The following is a 20,960-nucleotide window of genomic DNA, read 5'->3' as shown; positions in this document are numbered from 1 at the left end:
GCTGCCACACATTGCCGATTCATGTTTAAGTCATCATCTACTCCAAGGTCCCTCTCACAATTACTGTTTTTGAGCCAAGTTTTGCCTAATCTGTACTTATATCTTTGGTTTTTCCTGCCCGGGTGTAAAACCTTGCTTTTCTCCATATTAAATTTCATTTTGTTGGATAGGGTTCATTGTTTAAATCTGTCAAGATTTATGGATCCTGAGCTTGTCTTCTGGGGTGATGATTATTCCTGCCAGCTTAGTGTCATCTGCAAATTTGATGAGTTCCCCTTCTATTCCATTATCTAAGTCATTTATGAAGATATTGAAGTGTACTGGGCCTAAGACAGAACCTTGTGGTAACTCACTTGCTTATTCCCCCTACATGTACATGTAATGCCATCTTGTTGAGTAGGGTTTGTTAACCAGTTACAAATACATCTGGTGATGATACTGTCTATTCCCCATAGCTTACCAAGAAGTAAGTTGTGGTCTACTTTGTCAAACACATTGGTGAAGTCTAAATATACTACGCCCACAGCATTTCACTGGTCTATTAATTTAGTCACTTTGTCATAGAATGAAATAAGATTGGTTTGGCATGAACTATTTTTTAACAAACTCGTGTGGGCTACTAGTTATAATTTTATTTGTTTCTAGATGTTCACAGAACTGTTTTTTGATTGACTTCCCAACTTCAAATATGAAGTTGTGAAATAAGGAAGTGTATGGAGACACACCATGGCAAAAATAGCTGGAGAAAGAAGAGGCAGATCCTCCTTGATTGTGCAACCCGTGAAGTTGCACAAAGGGAGAACTGAAACTGACCATCTGCTAAGCAATCAACCACCACTCTTACTTAAGGAACAGAACTTTATTGAAAATGGTGAATACAAGGAAATTAGCAAATAAGCACAAGCACATCTCTTTTCTTTCTCAAATAAAAGAGTGGAGCTTCCTTGGTGTCTAAAAGAATAAAAATAGGTGATGGGTACAAAACTCATGAAATGAGTGAAGTGCTGATGGAGAGAGCAAAAGCTGACAGAGGAATGACTACTGTATTTTGAAAGCTGATTATTAGTGAGGAGAAGGAAAGATCACAGCAAATACAACTCTGACCATCCAACTGGTCAACAGAGTCAAAATTAAGCAGGAAGTGCAATATTTACTGTAAAGCATTTAAAAACCTATTAAGAACATAAACCAATAACATCATCAGTTGAGAATGAGATTAAAGGCTGGGTTTGGAGAAAAAGGAACAGCTGTTTTGGAGCTAGATTGTCCCATGCCAATTGAGGTGTTCACAAAGAAAGTTCATATCTAACAAATTAGGCAGTTAAAAGAAAAGTCTTCATACCAGCTTGAGAAAATCACAGGAGAAGCTCCTTTGCTACTGAAATTCAGGCAAGACAAACTTCAAGCGAAGGAGTAGGTAAAGTGAGCTTTATTGTCTCTTGCACCAGTACCATCCTTCTCCACTGCTTACACAAGGGGAACAGAGACACCCAGTTTGGTGTTATGGTTAAGGTATCAGCCTAGAACCAGAAGACCGTGAGTTTGAGTTCCATCTTAGGCATCAACCCAGGCTGGGTAACCTTGGAGCAGTCACTCTTTCTTAGCCTATGGAAGGAGGTAGTGGAAAACCACTTTTGTAATCTTGTCAAGAAAACTGCAGGGACTTGTCCAGACAATTGCAAGAGTCAAGAGTCAACACTGACTCATAATCACCAAGTGCTCTCTGTGCTACTGATAACTGATACGTTATCAGTTAATTATGCTGCACAGATGTATGTACACCGACACAACTAATCTTTCCTGATTCTTCCGGTGCTGAATTTGAAAGAATCTTGACACACCAGAAGTTTTTTTACTTCTGAAAGTCTAGTTTATCTGATAACTCAGTAAAGAGGATAATCTTTGTGAGTTCCTGTCTCTCACTGATCTTAAGCCATGTATGTTAAAAGATTCTCTGATCCTTCCCTTTCCCTTAGTTTCCACTTACCTTCTTTCTACTGGTACCTTTTTTTAGTGATTTCAAAATCTTAATGAGGCATCCTGAAATGAGAACTTGGTTTTCTTTTCTTCTAATGTATTAAATTATGCAATGACAATATTAAAAAGTGGGGTGGGGCTATCAGATTTTCTTTAAACTCCTATGGCTCAACATTATACAATCTTCAATATGTGTCTGCTCCAATGATGTACATGGAATGTGCCTAATTTTAGATAAATAAGTGCAGTTTGCAAAGGGACATTGCCCACACTCAGCTGAATAAAATCTCCCTGTCAAAAATTGTTTTCAAAATATTCTCTGTGACTCACTACGGAATCAAAATGTGAACTTAAAAGAAAACAGCATAGGAATAGCATTGAACTTTGAACTTTGGTGTTGGAGGACATTCCTAAGAACACTGTGGAAAACTAACCAATGGATCATTGCATAAATCAGTCCAGAGTTCTCATCAGAGGCACATTACTTAAAATAATAAATGCCATTTGAAAGCTGATTCATTCAGTTTAAAAAGACCTTCCTGGAATACTGAGTAATCTTTTTTGTATATGTGCTTCTCATCAAGTGGTGTTCTAATCAATGCTAGGATTCTTTCTGTACCCAAGATCTTTCTATTTTATGAGTCTCTTTGCATGTAGAAGCCAACATATTTTAGAATGGATGTTCTTATAATCCACATCAGCAGTTGAAGTGTTGCATCATAAAAATCACACTAAATTCAGAAATATTTTTGTTCTTGGACTGGAATTTGTACAAGTTGTCTCATAAGAACTGGCTGTTTACATGATTGTTTGAGGAACAGCATGAGTAAGTAAATTCTGTATTCTATCCTATCCCATCCCATTCCAAATTCTATTCTTATCGAAGTCTTTCTTTTTAAATGTAACAATCCAAATAGAGTTGGAATGTCCACAAACATACTATATATGTAACACCATTGCTCTCTGTTCTTTTAATTCCAGCATTTGCTATTCAAAAGTGTAGTCATTTTGAAAATGAAAGGTCTCTTTAGTTATAACATATTTTATGTTTAAAATATGTAAGCTGTCCTTCAAAGATGGATTAGTGTCTATTCTTCTTTAGCAAATAAGAAGAAAAGTTTGATTCTGTTTGTAACCAGTAGAAAGAAAAGCAGGTATCTTGGAAAGAAGTCATGAATGGCAGGGAAGACATTGAAAAAAACATTATTCCACAGAATCCAGTTATGAAATGACAAAGAAAGTATGCAAATGTTGGATTTTGTCCAAATAATTTCTGCGGAATTAGAAAAACATGTGCTAATCATTATGAGGTAAGCTGCTTGTCATAATATTGTTAAATATTTTTCTGAGCAGGAAGGAAAGGGAGTGAAAAAACAGAATCAAAACTTAAACTTAATTAAATCATTGGTAAAAAAAAATACGTAAGTATGGAACCATGTGCAAAAGAACTTCATAAAATAATTTCCAGAAGCCAAAGCTGCTGATCTTGTATAGGCATTTGTTGACCCATGGAATAAGGAACTTATTAAATGGGCCATTGACCGGATTCATCTTGCTGGTCATGTAAAGCTTCACTTTCCTCATTGGTTTTCTGGAGATCTAGTCTATATAGGCAGGAAACAGCCAGAGGGCAAATATGGAAGATCTTTGAGACACAACTGTATCTCTTGCATGGAGTCGATAAGGATTGTCAGTCATCCAGGTAAAGTTGTCATGGTAGTTGTTGGTTCAAAGCATTTCATTGCTTATCCAACATTGAAAAAGCTACTTCAGACCCAACAAGAAAAAAAGTCAAGTTGCTCAATTGACTCAATTTCCAGATTCTTGCATGAAGATAATTGTATCCTCATCCAACAGCTCCTTTTACACACTTATAATCAGCCAGAAAAGTAATTGTTGAAGTCTTCAAAGACCAGCTATAATGAGACTGAGGCACTTTCAGGATAGAATAGTTACGAATTTTGGTCAAACAGAAAACAGCTTTTGATACCATCCACCATCCACCTGTGGCTTTACTTGTTTCTTAACTGTCCCCTTCTCCTGGCAGCTCTGTGCATGCGCACATCAGGAACAGGCTCCAGCTGTTCTTCTGCCCCACTGATCTCCGACTCCGAAGGCAGATAATAACTGTCGGGTGGCCCTGCCCCCATCTTTGCCTCTGACACAGAGCATTCATCAGAGCCTTCCCCAGACTCCAGGACTGGCCCATGTTCCTCCCCCCAACCTCCTCACTGTCCAAGTCTACCACCATCTCCACTGGCGGGCCACAACACCAGTAATCTTGTATAAATCTATAGTGTGTTAGGTACACTAGAGAACCTCAACTGGGTTTTATTTCAAACTGGATTTTAAATCATCATCATCATGAGAAGGACAGAATAGGTGGATAAAAATACCAAATCTAGTCTGAACATGTGGTTGTCTGTGGGACACAAATCAATACAGGTAGTCCTCGGCTTACAATAGTTTATTTAGTGACCCATTCAAAGTCACAAATGTTTTGAAAAAAGTGAGTTATGGACATTTTTCACACTTATGACCGTAGCTGCATCCCTACGGTCACATGATCAAAATTCAGATGGTTCATATTTATGATGGCTGCAGTGTCCCAGGATTATGTGATCAATTTTAAGCACAGTGGTTAGAATGCCGTACCGCAGACTACTTCTGCTGACTGCCGGATGCCAACAGTTTGTCAGTTCGAGTCTCACCAGGTTGAAAGTTGAATCAGCCTTCCATCCAAGGTGGGTAAAATGAGGGCCCAGATTGTTGGGGGCAATAGGCTGATTCTGTAAACCGCTTAGAGAGGGCTGTAAAAGCACTGTGAAGCGGTACATCAGTCTAAATGCTACTGCTATTTTGCAGCCTTCTGACCAGCAAAGTCAATGAGGAACCCAGATTCACTTAACAACCATCTTACTAAGTTAACAAATGTAATGATTCTCTTAACGACTGTGGCAAGAAGAGTCTGGGGCACACTCACTTAACAGATCTTTCACTTAGCAACATAAACTTGGGGCTAAATTGTGGTCGTAACTCAAGGACTACCTCTAATAAACCAGGAGGAAAACAGAAAAGATGTGAGAAAAAGGAGGCCTATTTGAAGTTCTAAAGCAGGGGTGTCCAACCTTGGCAACTTTAAGACTTGTGGACTTCAACTCCCAGAATTCCTCAGCCAGCTTTGAAGTCCACAAGTCTTAAAGTTGCCAAGGTTGGACACCCCTGTTCTAAAGTTTTCCTTTGGGGGAAAAAAATGAAAAAAAAAATGGCATTAGAACCAGGCAGAATGTCTATGGAGATTCTCGGTGATCCAAGTCATGGTTGTCCCAAAAGTGCTTTTTCAAGAAGCAACTGGATTTCCTTGGTTTTTCTTTGAAGACATTTTGCTTCTCATCCAAGAAGCTTCTCCAAGTGGGATCCTTCCATTCCCCACTATCCTGTCAGAGCTGAAGAAGCTTCTTGGATGAGAAGCAAAACGTCTTCAAAAGAAAAAAACCAGAAAGTCCAGTTGCCTCTTGAAAAAAAAAAGCACTTTTGGCAGAACCAGGCAGGTGAACCTCTTGACACCCAGCTAGTGGCACGTTCAAGCAGGGGCAAGTGTGGGGGGGGTGATAAATGGCACCTGCCAGGGCTGTCTTAACACCTGTGCCTGATGGGCACTTGCCCAGGGGCCCCACGACCAGAAGGGGCACCATACAGATCTGTACGTGTTAACCCTTCAATGCACCTGGCATCATATAAACACAGCAACATATTTATTACATTTTAATGCATTTTTAAATTAATACTAACATGCAAAGATGTGTTTAATTTTATCCATCATTTTACATTTTTATTCCTGTGAGCAGACGTCCTAGGGGCCCCCAGTACACTGCTTTGCTGGAGGCCCATAACGCTGTTAAGACGCCACCCCCCCACCCCCCACGGGCTATGAACCGTGGCTGCACAAATCTCACACATCTGGAGAACATCTGGCCGGGGAAGTAGAGCTGAGCAAGCTTAAGCCCACTTGCCTCAGCCGCTCTTCTCGGTTCCCGGTGTGTGGGGGAGACAAAAATTGGGACGATCGCCCGCGGGAGGGCCGGGGGACAGCCGGCTTCGGTTTGGCTCGGGGTAGGAGTAGCGAAAGGGCAGCGAAGGGCCAGCGGAAGGAGTGGGCGCTTTCCCACAAGGGCGCCTCCTCGCCGGGGCTGGAGGCTGGCCAGGGAGGGGCCGAGCCTCTGGGGCGCTACTTGAATCTGGGTGGCGTCCGCGCCGGTCCAAGTCCGTGTCAGCCCCTCAGCCTGTCTCGTCGCTAAGGATGCCTCGGATGGCGGCGGTCGTTCTCCTGCTGCTGTTGCCCGCGCTTTGCTCGGCTTGGCCGAGCATCGGCCGCTACCCGGAGTACCTGCGGCCTCTTTCCGCGGGCAACTTCCATGCCTCCAAGTCGCAATTCTTGCGGGTCGCCAGGGCGGCCGTCAACTATCTCAACTACGGACAGGGCTCACCCAGCTTGCTCCGGAAGGTCGTGCAGCTCGGGAAGACTTCGGTTAGGGTAGGTAAGAACAAAAAATGAGTCCAAGCTCCCGCCTTGGAGCTAATATCTGCGGGGAAGGAAATCCTCTAGGCCAGGGTTGTCCCAAAGATGCTTTTTCAAAAGGCAACTGGTTTTTCTTTGAAAATGTTTCGCTTCTCATCCAAGAAGCTTTTTCGGCTCTGTTGATGTTCTTCAGATTCTGTTTTCTGTTGATGGTTGATCCTAAAAAGCAAAAGCTGCCAACCACTTTGATATCTCCATTTCAGTTCTTGGGCTGGTTGTTCCATCTGTTGCCATTAGCTTGGTATTCTTTAACTTTCATTTTAGTCCTATTTTTTTACTATGCTCCTTGACTTTTATTACTTTTATTATTGCAGATCTTTTGCAATTACAACTATCCAGACAGTCTCTTCAATTTATCACAGGTTGTTTCTTCCTTTAGTTATAAAATCATGTTTATCTTCTTCCAGCCCAGTTTGCCTTAATATGTAAAATAGCCATGGGGTTGATTGCCTTAGAGAATTCATTACTGAGAAAATGCAGAATGCCCTTGAGAAGAATTGTATCCACTCATCAGTGGGGGGCTTAAATGCCCTTGTTTGACTTTTCATTTGCAAGTCTTAAGCAACACAGTTCTGTAAGTGGAAAGTAGACATGGGTGATGGGGAGAGAGAAGCACATCTGCTTATTCAAATAACTGAGTTCTTATACAAAGAACATTGTAGTGTCCTTTCATTAAACTCCCTTTTGCAAGCAATATGCTTGGAAATGGAGGTGGCTAAGGCAGAAAAGAGTACTTTGTGAAACTTAGAGATTTTGTCACCTGATGAAAATCATGTTTAAATCTGAGTCCTGTGTTTGGCTTTTAAGTGGTTAACATTACTAAAAAACAACAACATCAAAATACGTAGAATAACCATGCTAACGACAGTGATTGCAAAAATTTACTGCATAAATTACCATCAACATGTGCAGTGATGTTAAGACCTGCATTTTTAAAAAACGTTTTCCCTAGTTTTATACCCTGCCCATAATCCACTGCTGTTAGGTGACCAATAAATTCAAATAAAATAATTACTCTTACAAATAACCATTCCCCATTTCACTGGAAAAGTGAAGTCTTTCTCTTGAAGGTATTTAATCTTCAAATCTTAGTCCTATCTTGTTTTCAGCAGATTAGAGGTAAGAAGGCAGGTGAGGTAATTATTTCTTGCTGAAATTCCCACCAAACAGTCCGGAGACTCGGATAAAATCTTAAGACTATCAAAATTAGCTGGCATCCTTTACTGCTCCACGATGGTTTACTGCTTCATGGGTTCAAAGAAGGTCTTCTGTCCTTGGTCCAGAAGCAATAAACACAGACTGATGGCATTCCCTTCATTCTGAGCTTCAACTCTGAGAACGCTACTCTTTTCTAAGCATTGATAATACTACTGATCTATAAAGGATCCTTATGGCCATGTTTACTTTAATCCTAAATGGGTGGACTTTAGTTTTTAGGTGAGCCACCACAAGCTCTAGAAGCCACCTTAGGACCAGTTCCCACAGCTTATTAAAAGCTAGATCACCAAGTTCTTTAGTCTGAGTTCATTCCTGGTTGGCCACACTATTTGAACTCTTCCAACCCATTGTAACTTCAGAATTCCCAGCTACCCTGGCCAAAGGGAGTTGTAATCTAATTAACACAGTTGGCCTAACATATTCTAACAGAAATGCTGGCTAGGGAATTTTGAGAGTTAAAGCCTACATATCTTAAAATTGCTGAGGTTGAGAAACACTCATCTAAAAGTGACTAGTTAGAAGACTGAATAGTGTGACTAGCCTTTCAGCCAGTCAGTCACATGTTTTTTTTATCTCCTTTGATGATTAAACAATACTTGGAACACAGGGAAAGATTAAACTTTAAGCATTAAACTTGATTTGTGGGATGTAATTAATGCAGAGACTTATTCTATCTCCATTCTGTCCAGGAAAAAAAAGGTTTTTCTAGAAGCAGAATAAATCAGCAATCTTATCTTCGTAGGATTCCATAAACAGATATCCCTACCAGTAAGAGACAGCAAATCTGTACCACATATGAAGGTGTCATCTAGGTTTACACATTGTGTTTATTCAACACACTATAGTAAAGCAATATTGTGATGTCAACAGAAAGCAGATTGTCCCTAGTGTTTCTTAAATTTTCCAAAAATGTTGTCATTTAAAAGTCAGAGGGCAGAAAGATAGGTTCACACATTGTGTTAAGCTATGGTTTGTTTAATTATGGTTTAAAATGCTACTTGCTTGGATTTAAAAATACACCAACCCCAAACAAGCAGACTTCATTATGGGTTAATCAGTATGACCATAACCAGAAAAATAATTGTGAATTTTAATCATATCGCTTCATCCTTCATATAAGGTCTAGGTGCCAACCTTACTCAGGTGGTTAAGAAATGCTGCATTTAAAATCACTTTCAGATTGTAATCTCTGCCTATGTATCTTTTTTATTTTTCAATAACCTACACAATATTATATAAACTCTCTGTAGAAACATTTTTGAAGTAGGCAGCAAATACCTTGAGGTATTTTCTTTTTACCTTTTACTTTTACAGAAGAACAAAAGATAAAAGAAAGCAATCTCTGAAATGTTTTACAAAATAAACCAACTGGCTGGCCAAAATATTGCTTTTGAATGCAATGTGCACTGAAGTTATTCTTCTGAGGAAAATGCAATTTCTTGATTTAAAACAAAAAGTAAATGCATTACAGTTTTATGGGTTCAAAATACTTGTTGAGTTTCGGCTGCTTCTTTGATGCATGTTCTGCATGAATTGTTGGGAAGTATAAAAGTTCTGTATAATATTTGCTGGGTGCAAAAAAACTTGGTGGACGTTTTTTGGCTGAGCCTTGCTTTATTTTATATTTCTTGGCTCACCAGGAAAGGATTTGTCCAAAATATTATTCACAATACTATTCAACTCATTTCATCTGTTTAAAAAAGTTGTTTTTGGTTACTATTGAGATTCATTTTGGTGCGTTTACTGACTTCAAACAAAGAGCCCAGTGGCTCATGTGGTTAGGACACTGGGTTAACAAGCAGCAAGCCTTTGTTCGAGACCCGAGTGCTGCCATGGGGCAGGGTGAACTCCTATCCTTCGCTCTAGCTTCTGCCAGGTTCAAGAAAGAAACCCCCAGCTGGGTGTCCTCCAGGCCAGTGGTCCCCAACCTTTTTTGTGCCACGGCCCGGTACCGGCATCACAAAATCATCTGCGGCCCGGTACCAGCATCAGCACGCATGGCAAGGCGAGCTGAGTGACCGGCCAGCCAGCCGACCCCCGCTTCTCCCCGCCACCTTCAACTCCTCCTTCGTATCTGTGTCGATGGGCTTCGCGATGGCTTCGGGATGGTCGCTCGGCTCGTCTTGTCATGCGTGCTGAAAGAATCCTCGTGCCTTAGTTTTGTTCAAAGCCGCCCCCCCCCCTCGATGAAACTAAGGCGCAAGGATTCTTTCAGCACCCAAACGCCGCTTTCTACCCGGAAAAGCTCACCGGAAGCACTTTTTCATCAAAACAAGATGGCGGCGCCCAGCAAACCGGCGGCCCGGTAGAAATTGTTCCATGGACCGGTACCGGTCCCCGGACCGGTGGTTGGGGACCCCTGCTCCAGGCAACTATGATGTCAGTGGCTTATCCTTTCAACCTGGAGTGTATGTAGCCGACATCAAAAACCTCATGCCATAATAATAAAAATGTTAACATATGCGTTTCCAACCTGTGGCCCTGCACAGCTAGTAAGGCAGCCTCCATAAGACCGTAAACTTTTAACATCATTATGTGATTTCGAGCAATATTTATAGACATTAATTATGTATTTTATATGCTGCCCAAGACAATTCCTGTTCATTCAGTGCAACCCAGGCAAGCCAAAGGTTGGACAGCCCTGTGTTAATGTTTAACAGCTGCAGTGGTGCAGCAGTTAGAGTGCAGTACTGCAGGCTATTTCTGCTGCCTACCGGCTGCCTGCCTGCAATTGGTAGTTCAAATCTCACCAGACTCAAGGTTGATTCAGCCTTCCATCCTTCCAAGGTAGGTAAAATGAGACCCAAATTGTTGGGGGCAATATGCTGACTCTGCAAACCGCTAGAGAGGACTGTAAAGCACTATAAAGCAGTACACAAGTCTAAGTGCTACTGCTATTACGTTGACTCAAGGCCCTGGACTGATTTTGTTGCAACAGACTAAATCTGCTTCTATCTAATCTGGGCAGGGTTTCCCTCAATTGTTTCCACTGGGAGGAAATCCGATTGCATAAGCCGAACCCACTGAACTGCCACTAACAGTTTCCTTCACTTTTCTCTAACGTTAAGCAGAGACATATGTGGGTATACATAGGAAACCATATAGGAGTTCCAGGGTTTAGATGAGATTGGCAAGCTTAAAAAAAATGAAAAAACTTTCATAATGTGGTCACCAGGACACAAGTCTAATTGCGGTTTTAAGTCAAGGATTATGTGTACTTTAATGCTAAAGCAACCCTAAATATTAGATGAGACTGTAAAAATGAGACCACTTCCTTGAATACAAAGTCCCAGGAATTTTTCAGAAGGAAAAACTAGTAGGGAACAAATGTAGGATTCATTACATAGAAGTAAGTGCTTACATTAAATACTCATCATTTGAACTTCATTATAAGATTAATGCATGACTTGTTTGAGAAAACTGAAATATCTTTTTTTCTAGAATGACAAAGCAGAAAAGACGCATTACATCCCAACCGCGTACAGTTTTGCTAACATTCCTGAAATGATAGAAAAGACATACCCAACAGTACTGCTTAAATGCTATATAGTATTTTAATGATCTGTCGGTTTAAAAGGTGTTTGTGCTGTGTGTGCCATGCATATTGTGAAGTGTAACTTTAGCTTGTATGTCTTGCAGAACATCCCAGGAGTTGGACATGAGTACTCCTTGCAGTTTTATACAAAACACATTCAAACTGGGGTAAGTGAACTGTTCTACTTTCTGTAGAACAACTTCTGTAATAGAATTTTTCTTTCCTGTCATCAATGCACCAGAAACCAGCTATGATATCTGCTTTCTTCAGCATCATATCTAACAAATTCCATAGCGTGCTTGGATACAGTGGGTTCCTTATAGTATGTCTGACCAAAATCCATCCGTTGATTCAATTTATATAGCCACACATCTCATATAGCAACTCTGGGCAGCTTACAATATGTAAAAACAATGCTGGTCTGTGGCCCTAATGGGCATGTGACATTTTGGAGGTGGCTAATGAAGTAGAGAACCCCCAATCTTCTCTCTGTGCCCTTGTGCCCTCCCTCTCCGCCCTGCTTAGTTTTATTTTCATTCAATTTTTAAATTTAAGATCTTTATTGTTTTATTCCGCATTTTATCCAATGTCTGTAAGCCGCCTAGAGTTGCCTCTGGTGAGATGGGCGCCATGCAAGCTTGATAAATACTGTAAATAAAGCACAACACAGGCAGCAGCTCAGAAACTAAATCAATGTAAACCATATAGTACAACCCAGGTTCTCACCCCCACTCCAATCCCATGCTTGGGAATGCAACCCTGTCTTAAGGGCCGAGTGAAAACCTGACAAGGTTGAGAAAAATCTAATCTTGAGAGGAATGGCGTTCCACGTGAGAGAAACATTCCAGAGATGACATTCTTCAATGACAGGACCTGCAGAATGCCTCTTCTGTTGGATCTAATGGGATGAGAACACACAAGTGGGGGAGAGGTGGTTCCAAAATAACCTAACTCTATACCCTGAAAGGCTCTGTTCATGACCACTGGCACAAAACACATTGGCAAGCAATGTAGCTCATGGAGGAGCGCTTGAACAGGTTCGTGCAGAGGCACATTCATAGCTGCCTCTATCATAGCATCTGCACAACTGCAGGAGAGCCATGTGGAAGGCACTGAAGTTGTCCACTTGAGAGGTGATTTTGAGCAGAAACTCTGGGGCTAGGAAAGGATACATAAGATGAAGTTGTGCAAGAACCTACCTGGCTATGGCTGCCAGGTATTCTTTAAACAGGATCTGCCAGTTCAGGAGGATACTCAGAATGTGCAATCAGTTCTGTTTCGGGTAGTGGAACCTCATCCAGAACAAGAGATGGCAAATCCTTGGCTCCATGGGACCTTAATATCCAGAACCAGAGTCTTGCTAGGATTGATTTGAACCTGTCTTTCCCTATCTAGACCCCCATAGCCTCCAGACACCAAGGCAGGCCCTCCAATGAATCATTTGGTCAGCCAAGGGCAGATATGTGGTGCAGGGTATCCTTAGCACTCCATTGGATTCTGAGATACCCAGCAAAGCGGGAGCTGTGGCCTAGATAAAGACTCTGGAACTACTTCACATTTCCCCCTTCCCCTCCCACTCCAAGGGGCAGAAGATATGTCTACCCACATTCTGTGCCCCTACCGGTTGGAGGAGTGCAGTCCGTGCCAATCCACTAGGTGATTTACACCTAGTTAGATTTCTCCATGTGGGGATACTGTTGTAGCAGTATTTGCTGCCCTGAAATATGGGATAGCAAAGAAGAAGTTGTAGGATTTAATTCTATGAAAGCTTCCCATCCCTTCCATGTCAGGGTTCCAAGTAATATACCTATAGCAAACATAACTCCAAGGCAAGTAGATTCCTCAAAGAATAGTTTTATTTGGATATATCATATTGGCACAGGCTGGTGAAAACCAATTTTTAATGTTCCCACCATTTTCACCTAATTAAAAGTTTTCTCCCTCCCACACTCATCACATCACATGATCCAATCAAGATGTCGCCCGGTTGCCTGGTGACTTCACTCCTCCCCTGACTCCCTGTGAGAATGTCCTTTCTCCCAGGAGAAAGTATTTTGTTTTGGCTACAAACCCCAACTATTTCTATTCCCCACTCCCTATCGCTCATCTCCAGTGTGGCAACGCTGAAGTCTCAGACTGGCCTCTGTCAGGTCAGCTTCAGAGTTGACATCTATCTCTGACCAAGCAATGTTTTTCTCACTACATAATGCTTGAATTTCCCCCTCTTTGACATTTTTTTTGGAAGAGATAAAGTGCAAATAACACCCCCCGGTTACTCCTGGCAAGAGCTTCTATACCTACAGCAGATAAATGTTTATCCTAGGTGTGTCTTTTTCTCTCTCTGCAACGTTCACAAAAATCGCTTCCATTGCCCTCAAGTGGTTTTCCACCTTAGAAGTGGCATTGTCCATTTTGTAAACAGTTTTTCTTCTTCACAGTCTGCCGCTAGATCTACTGTAGGTAAGGACAACACAGCAAGGAAGTTTGGAAGAAACAACCCCGTGTTATTTTCTTTTGTTTTAAAGCAATACTTAGGAAAATGCAATGCAAAGGTACGCTACCAGAAGAAAATGTCTAAACCACTGATTGATATCAGTTGCACAGACAATAAAGATGCAGACCAAATCATGAAGGATGACTACAGCCTATATACAAAACTTAAAGGTACGTCCTGGGGAGGGAATCTTTTTCATAACCACCCAGGACTGCGTGCCTCTCCCTTAATGAACCCATTTCTAGATTCGCACGATACATTGAGCAATGAATTTACCCGATGACCTGGTTTTGCAGAATGCACGAAACTGCAAAAAAAAAAAAAAATTGAAGCAACATTAAAACTAAGCAAACTTAGCATGTTGTGTCTTTCACTTACTTGTGTTGTGTAAAACCAGCCAACAGGTTCTCGATCTATGATGCTCCCTTACTTTCAGTGTTGATCTGGCAAATGTAAATATCCAAAAGCCCAGGTAGCACTTGAGCTATGACTGTAATGGAACCTGCCCATTATGGTCAGGAGGTCCGTTAAGCGAACTGTCTCACTTAATGACCCCAATCCCTGTTCTCCCCAATGCATTTGTTAAATAAGTGCACATGTGTTAAGTAGAGCCTGAGGTGCCTCGTGTGGGGAAGACCCTGAGGAATCTAATGCTGGCATAAGCCCATCTACTTGTGGTCTCCCAAGGCCTTTCCCTACACTTTGATATAAACCATGCTCCACTTCTCACCCTTTAGGGTTCCAACAACCATGTGGGCCTCCTCCCCATCCTCTGTCACCTATTGCTCAGTTATTTTTCAAAGATCTCCAGAGCTCAGAAGATTGGGCTGGGGAAGGAGGACAGGCCAGTCTGTTCCTGGGCCCCATGGCACAATCCCACAAGAAATCATCTTTTTCTGAGGGAAAAATAATGCTGGCAAAACCCTTGGTTTCTTTCACTAACGGTAACCTTAGCTTTGCCAACCTCACTTGGAAAAAGCCGGCCACTTAATGGGATTGTGCCAAGTGGCTCAGCAATGGGTTGGCTTGTCCTCCTTCCCTCAGCTCTGGAGATCTTCAAAAAGGTGAGTAATCAGTGATGGAGAATTGGGAGCAGCACCAACGGGGTAGCAAAGCAGGCCCAATGCATTTTGGGGGACCCAGCGATCCAGGATGGGGTTATGGAATATGGGGGGGGGAGAGGGGGGAAGGAGGGAATGCTGCATCTATGCAGTCAGTTGTAAGAGTGAACAACCACAAGGTACTGCAACGAACATAACTTCAGGATTGGGTCACATAAGTACCTTTGGAGAGGATCTGTTGTATGATTGAACAGTTGCTAAGTGACTGGTTATAAGTCAAGGACTTCCTGTACTGGATTATTAATTATTAGCAGTCTAGCCTTTTAAAAACAACACATATATAATGATGCAACCACATCCATGTGTGTAGTACTTTAACTCTGTAAAGTATGAACAGTTCTGATTTTTTTTCCATTGGAGTTTTGCAATGGTGACACTTACTGGAGATGATATAAATGCTAACCAAGATGTATCTCCAACTTCTTCAAAGGGGTGAGTGGATGTTTATAAATCCGGTGTAGCACCTCTGCCTCTTAAAACATATTAATGTTTGCTGGTAAAATTTATCTTTTGACTCTGTATGAGAAAAACTTCCGCTTCCATAAAACAGGTTAACAACCCCTTCAAATCTAGCTCGACTCCTACTAAGGTGGGCTTCTTTATAGTAATATTACTCCTTTATTCTTTTCTCTCCCTCTTTTGTTCACCCTTCCTGCAGCCACATCATCACCAGATGAATTAAAATATTTTGCCAACGTTGGTAGCAGTTACATTGCGTGGAAGGAATCAAGTGAATATGACGGTTACGTCACGAGGGAAATCAAAGATGCAAAGAGATGGGTAAGTGACCAGAAAAGCTATCACCAGCCAATTTAATCAGTATGTAACACTGAACAACAATCACATATTAGCCTACCATTTTTAAACTGAACCTGTATGTTTACTTTTTGGTTCAGTGTGTTTCAGGGAATGCTCCTGTTAAATAAATGCCTAAATGAGGGGTGTCAAACTCAAGGATCCTTAGATCCTGCAGCGCCATTGCGGGACCTGCCTCTGCCAACAAAAACTGCTGGCAGCGGGTTACAGGAGGCCGTTGCAGCCGGAAACGGATCTCAGGAGCCCGTTTTTGCTGGCAGAGTGTCCAGGCCTCCACAAGCACCCCCGACACAAGTGACATCAAGATGGCCATACCCATCCCAGCCCCCCCACCCCCCGAGGTCAAACACAACCCTGATCTGACCCTCAATTAAATTGAGTTTGACACCTCATTTTCTAAGACACTGGTGGCCTATTAAGTTCATAATTTTAATCTCTGGCATGGTTCAGATTTAATACTAAGGTTTTCAATAATAGATGGGACAACCACTTGACGAGGATGCTATAAGGCCTCCTATCTTGAGCAAGGAGTTAGTCCCTTCCAGCCCTATGATTCTATGTTCTATGAAACACATATTTTAAGAAAGCTAAGGACATGGACAGTGAAGGAGGAGGGGTGAGGTAAGGAAGACACTGGGAAGGGTTTTGAGTTGGTGATGGGCCAGTTAGAAAGCTACTGTTAATGTCCTTGGCTTCAAGCATAGTATACCACACTCACCACATGTTCTTCTGCTCCCCAAACTCTCTAGGGCAGCCTTCTTTAGCTGCCAATGTTTTTATCTTGAAACACAATGTAAAGACAGAGCTAGAAAGACCTGAAGATAATGATGGTGCAAGTTCACAGGCTCTGTGGGAAAAGAGGGAAGATACCAGCCCTACTTTCTCCTTAAAGAAATTCTGGGTTTTGTTCTGGCCCCAAACTGCAAAAACCAAAATGGTTCAAATACTGCCAAACCCCTATCGGGATGGTTTGACAGAACTTCTGGAGGACAACTTCAATGGTATGGGACATTGTAGAGAAAGATCATCTTCTTTGAATGAACCCATAATCCCATGAGGGGTGGTCTGGGCAACTAAATGGAGCGGATATGTTTACTGGCTGGATGTCCTTCCTGTCGCCAGTGCGGAGTTACACTCAGCAAATATATTCTCAACGATACCCAGAGAAATATCTGCCTCTACCTAGGATTGAACTCACAGCCTCCTGGTTGTGAAGCAAGAGCTCCACCTCTAGGCCACCGCACCATTCATTGTAAAGAAAGATGGCTTTACTAAAATGTTAGGAAATATCCAAATATAATATTGTACTCTCAATACAGTATTTCAGCATGCATAACGTGTCTGAATGCTAACAAGATGCTCCTTAAAATATTATCTTCTCCAGCCTTCTTTATTCCAACCTTTTTTCCCCCTTCCTGCCCAGGTACGTGACAACACACTTGAATTTGACTACACCATTTTGGTTGATAGTGACGTCTCAAAGGTATGGAAGCTTCAGTATTCAACATTTTGTTTTTATAAAATAATGAGCCTTTTATTTTATTTTAGAAGTATTTTTTCATTAGGTGAATTAAGTCCAGTGACTATATAATAATAATTCCAATCTATTTTGTAAGGACATTAATATCAGGGAAGAAATGTATTCAAATAATTTATTACATAATTCAATACATGCTTAATCCTGCTAAATGCAGTAATACTCAGGGAATTAAGTTTAGGATTGCAGCCAATACATACACACTCTGAAAAATTACTGGAATCAATGGATTTCCTCTAAGTAGACTTACTCCTGTCATTGATTATTTTTACAGAATTTTTCCTGTCATATGCGTATTACCTGGAACTTGGAGCTGCCAATAAAAGTGAAATATACATGTTTTTCAGAAGACACTTCTGCAGAATCCGCAGATGGCTCTGGGGAAGAGTCAGGTTCCTATGAATTTTTTCAAACTAATTTTTAAGTATGGAGGAAAAACCTTCCATATGATGCAGTTGTAAACATTTTTGCAAAGTTGTAGCACATTTTTTGTTAATATTCCAAATTCAGTATTGACAATCTTGCATCTAAATCAATGCAATCTTTCTGGAAGTTTTGCACTAGTCACTTCTGATCATAAATATCTCTTTGCTGCTTAATTTCATAGAAATTCATTTTTACAGATTTTTTATTGTATGAAAAAACTGATGTGTCACTAAGTTTCTGGCATTAGAAGTAACTCATAAGGCATTTTTAAATATATATGAATAAGGATCTTTGGAAATTTAAAAACTGCCATTTTAAATAAATATTTGTTAAAATATTTTTAAATTTTGGAAAATATTTGATGCTGAGATTTAACTTAGCTTCAATAAAAGGGAAAGAATATATTTTGTCTGTGTCACTTCATATTGTACCACCTGAGCAACAATATTTCAAAATTTCCTTTTGATGCTTTATATAAGGATGTTTAAACAGGGTAGAAAATGAAGCTTGATTACTTCAAGTTTTTCTGAGATATAAGAGTTTGCAAGCCTCTGCCAGCAGCCTTTTAAGTACGTAATTTTAGGGAGAATAAACTAAAATTTACCATACACTCTTCACCTAATTGAACTAAAATTATCATAAATTCATATCTAATATTTTAAAACGTACAGGAAAAAAGAACTTACAAGTAAATTTTGCAGAGTTGAGTGCCTTCGCTAGATAGAAAAAAGCAAATAAATAAAATGTCTGTGTCAAATATATAATATATTGTTTTTTGAAGACAAATTACAACTGAATTTGGAGTTCTATTGGAACAAAAGGTGTAGAGATCATTGAAACACATACATTACAATTTGAATCCCTAAGTCTGAGGCTGGTTAATTTATAAAAAAAACACACATTTGTTAGTTGCAGAAACTATATTCCTACTTGGACTGAAAGCAACCTAATGCATGCAATGGGGATTTGTATACACTTTGTTTCTTAGATCAGAACGAATAGCTGATTTTAACACTTTAATTTCCATCGAATTTACCCCAGAATAATACTTGACCGCTGTTTTCCCTTGATTATCTATGGAATCACACTCACAGGTAGAAGCAGAACACTACCCCTGACTTCCAATCTTTGCAATTTATTATGGTCAATGGTATCAAATACTCACATCTAGATTCAGGCAGTAAACTACCAAAGTGACCAGTGCCATTTCCATCTCATTAACAGTTCCAAACAAGGGACACAGATAATCCATTCTTAATACAATTGTTATAGTTGGATATCTAGAATCTTTTCAACAATATTCCCCAGAAATAGACTGGGTAAGTGGTCAAAACAGTTGGTTTCACAGGCGGCGGCTTAAGAAAGAGTGTACGACCGCTTTCTTCCAGACAGGCAAAGCAGTATATGGAAATTTTGACCATTTTCTTAATCCAGACACTCACAGCTTACATGATTACCCAAAGGAGATAGGATGAGCCTGGATCTAAACCAGAAGTGCCCAAGTTCATATCCTAGACAATCCTATTGATTTTTTTTGGGGGGGGGGGGGGGGGGGAGTTTGTCTTTACTTTCAACAGCTGAGAGAATAAGGAAAATTCAAAAGGGGAAAAAAAATAATTCAATAAGGACGGACAAATCAACTCAAAATTTACTGATGAGGTGGCAAAAACCAAAACCCAGAACTGTACTCGGTTCTTGCAGCATATGCGAGATCAATCAGAACTATCTGCAAGCCCATAAACGATAGCATTTATTTATATCCTGCCGTTATTTTTTCCACAAATAACTCAAAGCAGCAAACATATCCAACACACTTTCATCCTATTTTCTCTACAACCACCACTCTGTGAGGTACCATGGTCAAACTGAAATCAGATCCTACAAGTAGTGCTGGCAAATCATTTCTCTACTATTACCAGGAAACGATACAGACATCTCCTTCTGGCCTCCAGGATGCAAGTTACTTCATAGGAAGCCAAAATTATTCAGTCTCCTTGCATCACATTTGGATAGTTATGAGAAAGCTTTTTGCTCTTAAGACGTTAAAAGAGGCAAATAAGATACCATTCTGAACACTTAAGTTTTATTCAAATGGCCCTGCAGGCCTGTGCAGTCCACCATTCCTGATAATTGAATACGTAAGTAGATGTAAATATTTCACGGCTCTCTTCATATGGGAGGTATGGAGGAGGGACAACATTCTCTTAGTACAAGTAGGTTGCATTTTGGGGTGGATGTTCCTCTGAGAAATCGGACATTTCAGACATTTTAGTAATATCCAATATATGGCCAATAACATACCCTTATGCTGCCTTGGGCTCATTTCAGTCAGTAATTGAGGTGTCTGGTTCTCTAGAATCATTTCTCAAATTTTGCTCAGGCATCAAAATAAGCGGGATTCTTATTGCAAGTGAATTCCAAGGTATGGAAAAATAGTCAATAACTTTAAAATATATTCTTTGCTGCATGTCTAGAAGAAGGGAAAGGGGGAAATCACTCTACCTTCACATATAAGAAAGTTAAAACTTACTACATATCTCTCAAATGTTCCTGTTACATTACAGGTATGCCTTGCATACTCCAACTTCAGGGTAAGGTTATTTAGTCTTCTAGTTCAGATTTGGGAGCAATTATCAAAAAACTCAGGTAGGGGTCTGCTAATTCTCCTACATTTGATTCCTTGATTAATTAGGGGAAGTATTCAAAAATTGGAAAGAGGTACGCAGAGAGCATTATGGTGAGGTTGAAGAAGACAGAAAGGTGAAAAGAACATTGTCAGGTTAATTTAATATCAAGCCCCTAAAATAAAACTTTTTAATATAAATTAAGATGGTGATTCATTCATGGAATTTCTGTACAAACAGTCTTTTTATGACTTCATAAAGTCAAAAGTTTGATTCAGGATGAAATTGCTCTGAATTTTCATTTGTTCAATTGTAAGCCTTGAAACAAATACAGCCTGTGGGCAGTTTCTTGTACATGACTGATCTGAAGATGCTTTAACCTTTGACCTTGCCCTTTTTCCCAGAAAGTTGTCCTGTTGCTTCAAGGTATTGGTTAATTAATTCTTCCTGTGTATTGACTGAACAGACTTGGTATTTAGTGTATTCCATTGTGTATTCTCCTTTTCCCTGAAGAGAAAACATTGTCATGTTATGAATAATTTAAACCATTTATCAATTGTCAAAATGGTACAGTGCTAGTTTACATGCATTGCATGGTGTTAAGAGAAAGTTACAAGCACAGTTGACACAATA

The 20,960-nt window shown here is 40.4% G+C and overlaps 2 protein-coding genes across 2 annotated transcripts in view; one reads left to right on the top strand and one right to left on the bottom strand.

Moving 5' to 3' along the window:
* The first annotated feature begins 5,931 nt into the window (after positions 1–5,931).
* LOC113439810 (ovocalyxin-32) lies at positions 5,932–18,105 on the top strand. The gene is made up of 6 exons (XM_026705848.2): positions 5,932–6,511; positions 11,414–11,476; positions 13,835–13,973; positions 15,583–15,704; positions 17,164–17,223; positions 17,552–18,105. Exons 1-6 carry the CDS (start codon positions 6,278–6,280, stop codon positions 17,699–17,701), a joined length of 768 nt encoding a protein of 255 aa, XP_026561633.1. The 5' UTR covers positions 5,932–6,277; the 3' UTR covers positions 17,702–18,105.
* A 1,143-nt stretch (positions 18,106–19,248) lies between these two features.
* Positions 19,249–20,960, bottom strand: part of GFM1 (G elongation factor mitochondrial 1) — a 43,863-nt gene continuing 42,151 nt past the window's right edge. Inside the window, exon 18 of the mRNA XM_026705844.2 lies at positions 19,249–20,834. Coding sequence (XP_026561629.1) covers positions 20,703–20,834 — 132 coding nt within the window. The 3' untranslated portion in view covers positions 19,249–20,702. The remainder of the gene's footprint in view (positions 20,835–20,960) is intronic.

The sequence above is a fragment of the Pseudonaja textilis genome, chromosome 4 (assembly GCF_049901715.1).
Source record: "Pseudonaja textilis isolate UNSWEBS1 chromosome 4, rPseTex1.2, whole genome shotgun sequence".
NCBI lineage: Eukaryota > Metazoa > Chordata > Lepidosauria > Squamata > Elapidae > Pseudonaja > Pseudonaja textilis.
Note: the sequence above shows the minus strand (reverse complement) of the source record. Positions and strands in the feature narration are given on the sequence as shown.

Coding starts and splice junctions, on each gene's coding strand:
- LOC113439810 (XM_026705848.2), top strand. CDS start 6,278: ATGCCTCGGATGGCGGCGGTCGTTCTCCTGCTGCTGTTGCCCGCGCTT. Junction 6,512..11,413: donor TCGGGAAGACTTCGGTTAGG/GTAGGTAAGAAC, acceptor TATGTCTTGCAG/AACATCCCAGGAGTTGGACA. Junction 11,477..13,834: donor CAAAACACATTCAAACTGGG/GTAAGTGAACTG, acceptor TTTGTTTTAAAG/CAATACTTAGGAAAATGCAA.